At 39.8% G+C, this 12,500-nt stretch overlaps 2 protein-coding genes across 2 annotated transcripts in view; both read left to right on the top strand.

Annotated features, from left to right (window-relative positions):
- The window catches only part of LOC138867932 (circumsporozoite protein-like), a 45,534-nt gene that overhangs the window by 5,540 nt on the left and 27,494 nt on the right, over positions 1 to 12,500 (top strand). The gene's annotated exons all lie outside the window — the stretch shown is intronic.
- LOC138867989 (uncharacterized) lies at positions 933 to 1,546 on the top strand. The gene is made up of 2 exons (XM_070145300.1): positions 933 to 1,292; positions 1,496 to 1,546. The coding sequence occupies exons 1-2, from the start codon at positions 933 to 935 to the stop codon at positions 1,544 to 1,546; spliced, it is 411 nt and encodes a 136-aa protein (XP_070001401.1).

Here is a 12,500-nt window from a genome sequence, read left to right as displayed (position 1 = left end):
AATGTCTATATGAAAAGGCAGGCCAGGACGGCGCTCAGAGGGGAGCCCATGGCAAGACCGCTGATTTGCTGGTATTCTTCCCCTGCGAACTCAAAGAACCTGAAGTCCATACACAACTTCACGAAGCTTCTGAAGTGGTGCTTAGGCAGCGGAAGTGCATCTGCCATGGAACCTGTTACCCTCTCGACTGCCCGGATTGCTCCATCTGTGGGTACATTCGTAAAAAGGGATTTAACATCAAAACTAGCCATCTTCTTATTTTTATATACAAAACTCTGAAGACTTCTGATGAGGTCCCCAGAGTTCTTGAGGTGGGAATCACTGATGACTCCTATGGCGGCGGAGAGGGATTTTGCCAAACACTTCACCAGGCGATGGGGAGCGCTGCCAATGCCAGAAGTGATGGGTCTCATCGGTACACCTGGCTTGTGCACCTTCGGGAGACCTCTCATGGACGGGTTGCGGGGGCCTCCTCCAGCAGGTGAAGCAAGCCTTTCCCCTTAGCCGACCGCAGGAGTAGATCCCTCGCCTTCTTCTTGAATCTGGCAGCTTCCATCATCCCATCGCCCTTCGTCACTTTCCTGTAAACAGACGCATCGGAAAGTAAATTGTTCATTTTCTGTATATAATCAGTCTTGTCCATAACAACAACACCCCCACCCTTGTCAGCCTGGGTGATGACGATGGTCTCGTCGTCGCGGAGGCCCTTCAACGTGGTGACATATCTGCGAGGGATCACCGGGGGGCACGAAGACGAATCGGCCACACAGCAGACAGTAATCCCTTGGATGAACCCTTTGTCGATGTCAGTATCGGTCGAGCGGTGGTTCGAGACAACATAGTCAATCAACTCTTTGCTATCCTTCCCGGTGCTGAACTTGAGTCCAAGGGAGAGAGCTTCCTTTTCTGTGCGGGTAAGACGTCTGGAGGACATGTTTCAAAGAAGATCACTTCGTCCAGCTTTCGACCATTACTCATGCTACATATGCATGAGTAGATGGACTCAAGTTCAGCACCGGGGCTCCCCTCTGAGTGCCGTCCTGGCCTGCCTTTTCATGGAGACATTAGAAAGGGACCACTGCAAGGATATAATCGGCAGGCATTCGACGTGGCTCCATTACGTAGATGATGTCCTCATCATCGTCCCCAGAAGGTTGTGTTTACACCATATGCTGACGCGGCTGAACTCCGTCCACGAGAAAACCCAGTTCACCGTGGAGGAGGAAGTGGATCAGAAGTTACCTTTCCTGGACACTCTGATCCATCCGGATTACGACGGCCTACATTTCTCTGTATATAGAAAGCCTACGAATAAAGATGATTATATCCATTATTACTCCGCCCACAGCAGTAAAACAAAATCTGGGGTTGTAATTGGCTTCTTTCTCCAGGCACTGAGGATCTGCAGCCCTGAGTTTCTTGAGACTGAGGTTTCATATGTAATTAATTCTTTTATGCAATATAAGTACCCAAAAGGTCTCCTGCTAAACCTCAGGAAGAAGGCGGAGAACATACTTGCAAGATCAACCCCAGTGACATCCTCTGACTTCCTCATACTGCCAAATACTTTGAAAAAACAGTGAAAATCGCCAGCACATCCGGGAAAAAGATACATGATATGATACGAGACAAGAAGCAGTTGAAAAACAACCCCAACAGTGCAATATATTGCATACCCTGCAGCAGTTGCGATAAGGCCTATTTTGGTGAAACGGGACGAGGCTTCAACGCCAGGATCATCGAACATCGAGCCAACGTCCGTCACCACAGGACTTCCAATGCCTTGGTAGTTCATGCAGATGAAGCTGGACATCTACCGAACTGGAAGGAAGCCGAAGTAATCCATGAAGGATTGAGTAAACATAAAAGGAAGGTCATGGAAGCTGCATACATTGCGACAGAAAAGAATATGAACACCGCATCAGGCAGGTTTAAAGTGTCCAAGGTCGCAGCTGCAATTATACGGGTAACGAGTGCGAGGTTACAGTCGTCAGGTGATCTACCAGCTCCTATGTAGTATATATACGCTATGTATTTTCTCTTATATATGTATTTCTGATGAAGACGTAATCGAAACCGGTCAAATACATCTCTTGTATTGTGAAGATATCCAGTCTCATTCATACCTTTTCTACATATTTATTTATTTTATGATATAGTGCATAGATATCCTCAAGTCTTACCCAGTGGGCTATACCTCCTATGGTACCCACTAGTGGCTGCCATCCCTAAAGCCCCACCTTGGAAGCCAAAGAATCCTGCATGTTTATGGCAGGATAGAGCATGCGACTTACATGCAGGGTGAACACAGTAAGATACTGCATCGGAATGAGAATTTATTAACCTGATAGATGGATGACGATGATCTGGAATATCCATATTCTAGTTAGTATATCATGCTGATCACATCACAGATTAGTATGCTGCTACTCTGGGTATATTCCTATACCTATGTGATTCGCTGTTGCTCTATCCTGCTTTAAATACTTGGTGTATTATTTGTAGGCCTAGTATAGAGAAGTATTCCCCTTTAAAGTGGTCACAACTGGCAAAAGGTGTGTGATATGTGTAAACACATGAGCACCCAACATTAAATCTGCCATACACTCTATCCTGCCGTGCATGCATGGTGGATTTCTTTTTTGTCCAGGGCATTCTGAACAGCAATTTACCATATTCTGTCAAGATAAAGCTAAAACTAGTCCTGAATTTAACGTTAATCCTCCTGGGTGTATTGCCATTGTATATTCCGCATAATGTATAACCATACCAAAAGCAATACAGTAATCACAATTGTTTTCATGAGATCTGGTTAGGAACTGTCTTGATGGCATGTGAATTTAACCCATTGGATCCAGATGCTTTACTGACCATATGCAGCCCAAAATACTGCAATAGGTTTACTTGAGCTTATGTGCAGTGGTAGGACTCTATGCCTCCCCTCTGGAATGGTATTTTTTCATTTTATTGCATAAGTAATTTTTGCCTTTTTTTGCCATTTTATGATGTCAATATTTGTTATATTATTTACTTTATCCAGATGTTAATAGACTGTTTTCTTTACACAGATGCCGTATAATCTCCCTAAACAGTCCATAACTCAACAATAATAACAATAAGTAACATTTTGTTGTTTGTGTATTTACATTTTTTTCTGATATTTAATTTTCTTTAATAAACCCTGTGCTGTGGTCTTAGTGGCCAGGAATATTATCCTGAGAATGGAAATAGCATCCTTCTTGGAACTGGCATTATTCCAGTCATGGCTCACAGACAGTACATTTCACACTTGTTTATTGATGGAAATAATGTAAAAGCCCCTTTCTAAATGTCAAATGAGTCTTATCTCCTTCTAAGTGCTTTGTGCACTTGTGGCGAGTCATTCCCATCCCCCCAGCTTTCAGCTGAAATTATATTGACATCACAACGACCCTCAGCCAGATTTTCCCATGATGGTTTGTTCGTGTTGCCCGCTCATCAAGATAATTTTTTTTCATGACGATGGTCTTGTCATCAGGATTATAGGGGTTAAGGGTAGTTTTCATTGGTGATTTCGGTTGACCTTTATGGTATATATGCACCAAGTTCTGGTTAACTTCTAGTAGAAAAATTGAATATTGAAAAATTGAATTTTTTGATACATGGCTCTTTCTATACAAGTGTACATAAGTTTAAACAAAGATGCATCAACCAATTGTGTACCAGTATAGGATGAAGATTTAAACAGCTGATGCAAGTATTGTATTTTTTATATATTGATATTTCATTTTCAAACAATTGCAAATGGAATAGTTGTTTTTTATTTCACAATTTGCCAACTCCATATTGACTACTATCAGTTATGAAGCCACATTGTTATGCATTAAGACTGCATTGATATGTAGCTATCAAGGAAAAGATTTAAAAGTAAAATTACAATTTTTCAAGTAATCAGGCTACTTCTGTTTAGAAGATAAAAAGTATCTGAAGAATACAGGGTTGGTATAATTAGAGTAGTCATTTTAATCTTTTATGATTAAAAAAAAAAAATCTTTGGCTCTAAGAAAAGCCATTTTGATTTGCATTTATCTAAGATATTGAACATTTTAATTTTCTTGCCTTCAGCAAGTTCTTATATAAGAACTATAATGAATGAACAAAAGAAAATACATATTTATTTTCTATGAAATGTGGAATATTTTTTTCTCTAAACTTGTTCTAATAATTATTGCTTTGTCATTAGCATGGTATATTCATATAGACTAGATACAATTCATTTGGATTCAGTGTTGTCTACATTTCATAATGATATTATATAAGGGTCCTAGAATCTCTGTGCTTTTCTTCATTATTTTTGCCCAAATCCTGCTAATAATGATCATCTTTATTACTCAGACATTATGATCTCATTTTTTAAAAGAAATAATAATCTTTGAACTATAGAATAAAGAATAGACATAAATTAGCCCAGTGCTCTGGGCTGCCTGAACTTTGTGGATGTGCACCCCATGTGTAGGTAAATGGTATACTTGTTTTTATGCCATATGTGCACTGAAAAGGTTGAAGTGTCATGATTCACAGCGCCTGGGGATCATGCTACTGTCTGTCTCCCCTTAAATAAGGGGTATGGAAAAAAACGCCAAGAGCGGGCAGTGTTGGCCCTCCCCAAGAACCTTATTGCTGCCACTTCTGTGAAGAGGCAAGATCATATATACCCCCTGGAAGCATGTGGAAGGCAGCACATGGTGGAATGAGCTCAGCTCTCTCACATTATTTTTAAGTCTGTGATGCTCACTTTTATTTTTATTCTTCTCGTACAAGATTTTAGATAGTTTGATCCCCTTGGGTGATGACTGTGGGTCAAACCAGACCATAGAATTATTTTATTACAACATGGGAGATATCTTGTTTTTCTTTCAAGGATTTCTGATGAATGAATATACTGGCATAATTATGTTTTTCTTTTCTTTTCTTTTGAGTGATTATGAATTCAATTTAGAAGGATTAGTGGAAAACAACACTAATGAAATACGTTATTATGGAAGGTGAACATAAAATGAATGCAAAACAATGTCTGAGTAAGAATCAGTTATTTATTACTAAGAGTGGTACTCCCTTGAGAGACGAAGTCCCTAACCCAAGGTATTCTGCAAACCCAAGATATGCTGTGGGTGTTTTTGTCATTTTATGGTAAATATTAGGGTGCAGTAGCTATGCCTGCGTTAAGTTGTTTATGACTATTTCTTATGCTCTATGAATTGGCAGTGTCCATTTCCCTCTATTTCAGGGGGTCGTTCTTGGTAACTTTAATCAAAAATAATTCTTCAAGTTGTTTATGTATGAAAATGATTATAACAAAAGTTCTATTTTTACTAAATGGATAACCTTAAGCATCTCATAAAATACTTGTCATAAATTTAAGAGATGTGGGACATCATATATGATTAATGGCTATTCTTCACTGAAACAATCTCCATCCAAAACTAAAGTAATATATACAAATGCCTGCTTGAATTGTACCATGGCTTCTCGGCTAATCCTGCATAGGTCAGATTTTATATTATACACAGAATATATCACCTACACGTCTTCTGCTGTTTTACAGATACATGGGCTCTGATCCTTTACTTGCATGGTGGTGGCCTACCCCTATGCAAAATGCTACCCGCGTGTAATTTTAGGTAAAACTCAGGGTCATGAGAAGACCTTGAGGAAAGGTATCACTACAACAAATTTTTGTTTTGCAGTGGTGAAATCAGATCTTTAAAGCATGTATGGCATTTCTACTTGTGCACTTAACCTTTTATTTCATATTTATGGTTAGAGTTTGATTTTGAATTTTGGAAATGATAAAATTAAGATTAGTAAATGATGACAGTGACTGAAGGTCAGCTTTACAGAAGATAAAAACTGGTGAATTATCTTTTAGGAGGATATTAGTACAGTTGTTAAACTCGTCAGAAAAATTCATCAATCTTTGAACATTAATTATGAGAATGCAGATCTGCAATATAACATAAAATGCATTGGTGCAATCATGAAAATTAGCAAAGCACATTTTTATGATTTCTTTCAGAAATGAAGTGATTTTCTAGAGGTTGAAACTTAAGCTGCACAGTTGGCATTACAGAATTTACTTAGTAAATCAACCTTAATTCATGCAGCAAAGTCTTTTTTAGTTTTCACAGTCACACATTAAGATTTAAAATAAAATGCAAAAAGCAAATATTTGGAGTAAATGTTTTTCCCCTGATTTTTTTTTTTTTTTCTATTCCATTGCATGAATGTGGTTGTATGAAGCTCTCCTCAGATTTTTACAGGATTCTTTGATGTTATAAAGGTTTTATTTCTCCAGATTTTCCTGGCCATCAGTAATCCAGATGAATTTTGAGGAGGAGAATATTAGGTATCTTGCAGCCTGAGAAGTATTAATCCTAAGAGGAGGCTGTAGTTGGTCAGGTTGTAGTAGTTTTGAAAAGGTGATTGTTTTGTTATGTATGTGTTCTGAGTGATTTGTGGGTAAGTAGGCTAACCTGTTGAAAACAAAGTAACAGGAATTCCCATGAGTGTACATTTAAGGAGTTACATGTGTTAGAAGAACATTAATATTTAAGGCTATTTTTCCCACTGAAAAGTTCACTACCTTAGATTTGGTCTTGGAGCCTAATTACTTCCTTACTGACCTCTCCAATCCCTTGCTTCTTGTTGTCATGGGGGGCTTGGCAGATGGAGACTGAAGGCCATTGTAGGGGATTACCTCTACCTTGGGCATCAGTCCTTGCATCAACTAATTTTGCTTGGCCGCTTCTTTGCCCCCTTTCCTTTTCCTTCTCTTCTTCATCCCCTTCTTCAGTCTACTTCCTAAGGTGTGAGAGCTGTGCTAGACGGATGAAAGGTCGGCTTTGTGTCAATCATGAATGGCCTCTAGGAGCCATGGGCATGGTATTCCCTTGGTTAATTACCTAGTCCATACCTCTTATAGGGACCTTGAGGGGTAGACAGATTCTTTTCCCACTTATTTCAGGCTCACCATGGCCAATAATGAAGACTTTTTAACCTTCTTAGGAGCATTAAGGCTTGCCTTTTCATCAACTAGCCTATCTGAATTTTATTTCCTTGGTTTCCTGACCCTAGCCTCTCTTTTGACCACGGCCCTGACCACTGACACAAAAAACTTTCTCCTCGAAGCTTACTGTCAACTCTATCCATTCTGAACCACTTGCCCAGGTTGTTCTCAACCTTCAGAGAGTACCCTTCCTCTCTCCCAACATTCTCCTTGCCATCTGCAGCACAGTCTTTTGCATTGTCTACTCCCTCCCCATTCATTACTCTTCATCTTTACTGTCCTCCTCCCCACAGGACTACCCCCCCTAAGAAGAAAAAAAAAAAAAAAAAAAAAAAAGAGAGAGAAAGAGAGAGAGAGAAAAAAAAGGACACCCAGTGTAGGAGGTTACCCTTACCTTGGACCTCAGTCCTTGCCTCAAATAATTTTGCATGGGCTTTTTTTCCTTCCCCTTCCCTTTTCCTTCTCTTCTTCATCCCTTTCTGTCCCAATCCTAAGGTGCGAGAGCCATCCCATGGGAGCCATGGGCATTGTATTCCCTTGGTTGATTGCCTAGTTTCTTTTCTCCACTTGCTTCTGGCTTACCATAGCTAATAATGAAGATGTTTTACCCTTATTAAGGGCACTAAGACTTGCCTCTTCACCAACTAGCCTATCTAAATTTGATTTCATTGGCTTTCTGCCCCCACCTCTCCCTTGACCATGGCTCTGACCACTGTTACTAATACCCCCTCCTCATACTCAAATACTCTATCCATTCCGAACCATCCACCCAGGTCATTACTCAACTTCAGAAAGTACCCTTTCCTCTCTTCCAACATTCTCCTTGCCAGCTACAGCACAGTCTTTTTCAATGCCTACCCCCTCTTCCTTTATTACTGCTCTTCATCCTTATTGTCCTCTGCCCCACTGAATTACTCCACTCCACACCACCTTATCTTCCTCCTGCCCTTGCCCTTCTACTGCCTTTACCTCTGCAAACCTTTGGCCCAGCCAAGTGGGATTGATTTTTATGTGATTCCACCGCCACAGCCTCCTACTCTGAGAATACCCTTCACTTTCAACAGTCTCCAAAAACAAGTAGGCAAAGTTTCATTTTACAGTCATCCAATCATTCACACACAGTTACATGTGAATCCCAAGCTCATGCATTGCCTACCCTGACCTCACTGGCAAACTCATTCCTGCTGAACCTCACCCCTCTCTTAATACTTGTACTGTTTCCGTCTCCCTGACTGCTTGTCCCATATATGACAAGAACTGGTCAGAATGTGAAAATGACTTACTTGCCAACCTTGCTTATTATGATGCATTGGCAGTACAGTGCTGCACTATTCTTCCCAGAGCTCAGCTTTAGTCCCATATCAATATTGCCAAAATTAACTTCCATAGACATGAGTATGCCCTTGAAGTTTATATTGGTGGATTGGCCTACCACATCATACCATATTGACCTCTTCCTTGTCAGTTTCAGAAATGTTGGCATTTTGGCCACCCAGCCAAACAATGCTGCTTCACAGTTGCCCTCTATTTACCCAACCTGGTCCTGACCGTTCAAATTGCTCTGCTCAGTCATGTATGTGTGCTTATGGGCAGCTACCCTGCCCATAAGCTTGAATGTGAGGTAGCAGTTCTTAGATTCAAACTACGCCTCACCTCATTCCCATTCCTTCTACGTGAGGCCAGACGGGAAGCACGGTGACTGTCCTTCACTAAGCTCCTCTCCCATCTCTGCAAGATTATTCTGCATCTCCCTCAGTATCTCTTCCCTCTACCCTGAACCATCCTACCTCTACTCCCCCTCTCCCCCAGTCAAATTCCTTTTCCAGTCTAAATCCAGATACTCCAATCTCTACCACTTCTCCAATGCCTACCCTTCTTCCTTCTCACTTTACCTGTTGCACCAAACAACCAAATGTTCCACTTCATCTTCACCTTCATCTTGGACATCTATCCTCTCCTCTCCTCACAAGAGATTCTTTGTTTCTCAGACCTCCCATCTAAATCCCTCCGGAAACTCAAATTCCCAAAATTCCCAGACGTGATCCAAGAAAATGTTCTGCTCCCTCATCATTCCTTTTGTGAGTTATATCTGAGTCCCAAGCTTGTGCACCAACTGACCTTACTGGCAAACCTATTCCTGCCGAACCTCACTCCTCTCATAATACTTGTATTGGAATGACTGATTGTCCTTTGTACGACAAAAAATGGTCACACTATGAAAATAACTTACCTGCCTGCTTTGCTGACTTTGATGCAGTGGCAGTACAGTCCAATACTACTCCTAACAGAGGACAGCGTAAGTCTTACCCCAATATTGCCAAGGTGTATACCTGACCTCCCCCATGAAGTTTATATTGGTAGAAACTCTTAACTCATTAACGCTGGTATATTTTGAAGCCAGTCTCACTGGCGTTCCGCCAGTGTGACGCTGTGTCTCATATGAGGGACACCCGTCGTTAGTGGGTTAACCCAATCACGACGGGTGTCCCATATAAAAAAGTAAACAATTGGGGCGTCCCGCCAGTGTGACGCTGCGCTCCGACTTAGCAGCGGGCCGCGGCTGGTGGGTGGACAGACTCCGGGGAACCTCCGCCTGCCGATTTTGTAGCCGCCCGGAATATTTTTATTTTGGCTACAAAATGTACCCAGCGTGAATGGGTTAAAGACATTCAAAAATTCCTAGATGTGATCCAAGAGAATGTTCTGCACCCTTATGCACCTTCCAATCCCTCAATTACTATACCATCTACATTCACAGTATTTGCTGGTATCCATCCTCCCACCAGTCATCCTCCCTCTCTTTTCCAACACACGGCACTCCTTTGTTCCCCGTTATCCTTACCTGTCCCACCAGGATACTCATGCGAATCCCTTCTGTTGCAATAGTGTTTCCTGGATCCCTTCCCTCCTGTCACTCTTCCTTAGACTTCACCACCTTCCTCAGTCCCCTTTTCTTATCCCCGAATTCTCCTGCTACTTTTCCAACATCCATATCTACCCGTATTACCCGCTGATTATCTTATGATAGCTCTTTTGCCAGTTTTAAAACAATGTTTCTATAGCTTCCCCAGCCACAGATACACTTCATGTCATTCAGTTACCCTCTATCCTTAAGGGGATCAACTTCTTTTTTTTTTAGCAATTTGCGCCCATCTTGCTGAAATTGAGGTTTATGTATTTTCAATAAGTTCCTAGGCCCCCGGTTCTTCCCTGAAAATTTCAAGGCCCGACTCTTATTTTTTAGGTGGTAGCAGCCGTTTTTGATGTCGACTTAAATATTATTTTTTTCACGTTACCTTAGAAAATGGAGATAATAAAAATATGAGATTATTTTCTGAAAGCTTATTAAATTTCACATAAGATGAGACCAACCATAAAACAATAATGAAGAAATTTAATATACATATAAATAAACATATGACACTCATATGGTGTATTTTCTTTTCTTTGTATTTTCATTATACATAGTTTGATCTATGAGCAAAACATTTTGAAAATGCAAACCTCCCCCCCCCCCAAATGGGGGTTAGGATTGCCAAATGATCCGGATCACCACCAAAATTTTATGGAATATTAATTAGGTTAAGACAAACCTCAGGTAAGAAATTTATTAAAATCTGTTCATAACTTTTCGAGATGGAAAAAAAAAAATCCTTGATCCAAACCATGGTCCGCATCACCACCATTGTGCAATAAGTATCTAAGTTCAGTTAAAACATATCTTTGGTTAAAATCTCATTAAAATGTGTTCATAACTTTTAGAAATATCAGGAAACACAAACAAACAACCAAAAAAACAACAAACAAACAAAGAAACTAACGGAAGTAACAATATAAATAAACAAAAGGTGATGGGGTACACGAAAATGATCCATGTGTGCTTATATACCTTAAATACAATCTTTTACATTGCCCTGTAATTGTGTTTCGTCTTTTCACGGGAAAATTGGCCCTGTGGCCCCGTAGAGTTAAACACCAATATTCCGCAGATGCAAAGAAATGTCTCATCAGCTGGCGACGTCCGGCCACACTGAGAAAAGGACGCGTATGATGCCTGTCTGACTAGAGATTTTTTTTTTTTTTTTCTGACCAATATTATACGGTGTAAAACCCCATTAGAGCAACAATAATAGGTAAATAATGGATAATTATATCATATACAAGTATTTCGTACATGATTTGTCATGTAAAATGTATAAATAATGAAAAGGAAAAAGATCGTTATTATTAGGTCCTTCACATTTTTACACATAGCACATGTATTTTCAGTCTGATTTTAACGTATTATGGCTCCTTTTGTAGCTGAATAATAGATCTATTAAATGATGCAATAAGGATTTGTAATATTTTCATGTGCTTATAAAAGTGACATATTTTCTGTATCCCTTTTTAGGGTGTTGAGATAGTGGGCTTTGGAAAATATTCACCTAAAAGAAAGTAAGGTTGACTTCTAAAAAATGGCTTCTGCATATTATAATAGAAGGATAGTTCTCTTCAGATATGAAATCAGAATGGCTGTATGATTTTTTTGGGATTTTTGAGAGTTTTTTTAATATGGTCAATGTCGGCCTATAGACCCCCAGATCACTGCCAGCACTCTACACTATATGTAAGATTTTGAAAAACTGTTATGTGCAGGCAGTGTCCGAAAGGCTTCAGAATGCAGGTACATGATGGACAATTATGGTATAGGAAGATTATGCTTCTCCCTTCAACTCCCGTTATCTTGGAAGTATACTTATTTACGCAGAAATACTGAAAAAAAAAGGAGACGATCCCGTTAACCCTTTCCTTTACTCATCACTGGTTTACTTCATTTTCTCTTCCTCTTTACCCTTTTCCCTATCATAATATCCTATAACACTACAACCTTTGGCATTTAACACATTTTATCCTAATTGTTAACTGATTTTTACCCTTTTCACCACATCACTTTACCTTAGGGCTATGTGATTTTAGATATATAACACATTTATTTGTTTCAACCATTAACTATTAACCTTAATTTCCTTTCAGATAACCAACAAATTAATCTGATTCCTTGTTACCCAACAAAGTAATCTGATTCCTTGTTACCCAACAAAGTAATCTGATTCCTTGTTACCCAACAAAGTAATCTGATTCCTAGCTGTAAGCCCACTGCTTCCAGGAGAATTTAGGAAGCCCTTGGCCTCTGCTCTGGGGGTATGTGTGGCCAACTGGGCATATACCCTAGGCCTATTTCAGAAACAGTTGTTGTGTCCCATTCACTGTGACTCATCAATAAAGGCTTGTTTTCCTTTTGTTTTACTTGTATCCAAAACATGAATTTGGTATTTTTGTGTATTCATAAGTAAAGGGTATTCATTTTCGTTACTGGATCAAACCTGTAGTAGGCTGAGTCTATTTCATTAAATTAAGTGTGTTACAATGTATAAAAAATGTAATGCTGTTTTATTGGATAAAAACAGTATTT

Source organism: Penaeus vannamei, chromosome 33 (genome assembly GCF_042767895.1).
Source record: "Penaeus vannamei isolate JL-2024 chromosome 33, ASM4276789v1, whole genome shotgun sequence".
Taxonomy (NCBI): Eukaryota; Metazoa; Arthropoda; class Malacostraca; order Decapoda; family Penaeidae; genus Penaeus; species Penaeus vannamei.
The sequence above is the reverse complement of the archived record's forward strand: the minus strand, read 5'-3'. Positions and strand labels throughout refer to the sequence as shown.

Bases quoted from the DNA above. Each gene is read 5' to 3' on its own strand.
- LOC138867989 (XM_070145300.1), top strand. From the start codon at position 933: ATGTTTCAAAGAAGATCACTTCGTCCAGCTTTCGACCATTACTCATGC. The intron at 1,293-1,495 runs GTATATAGAAAG...GCTAAACCTCAG, and splicing joins ACGACGGCCTACATTTCTCT to GAAGAAGGCGGAGAACATAC.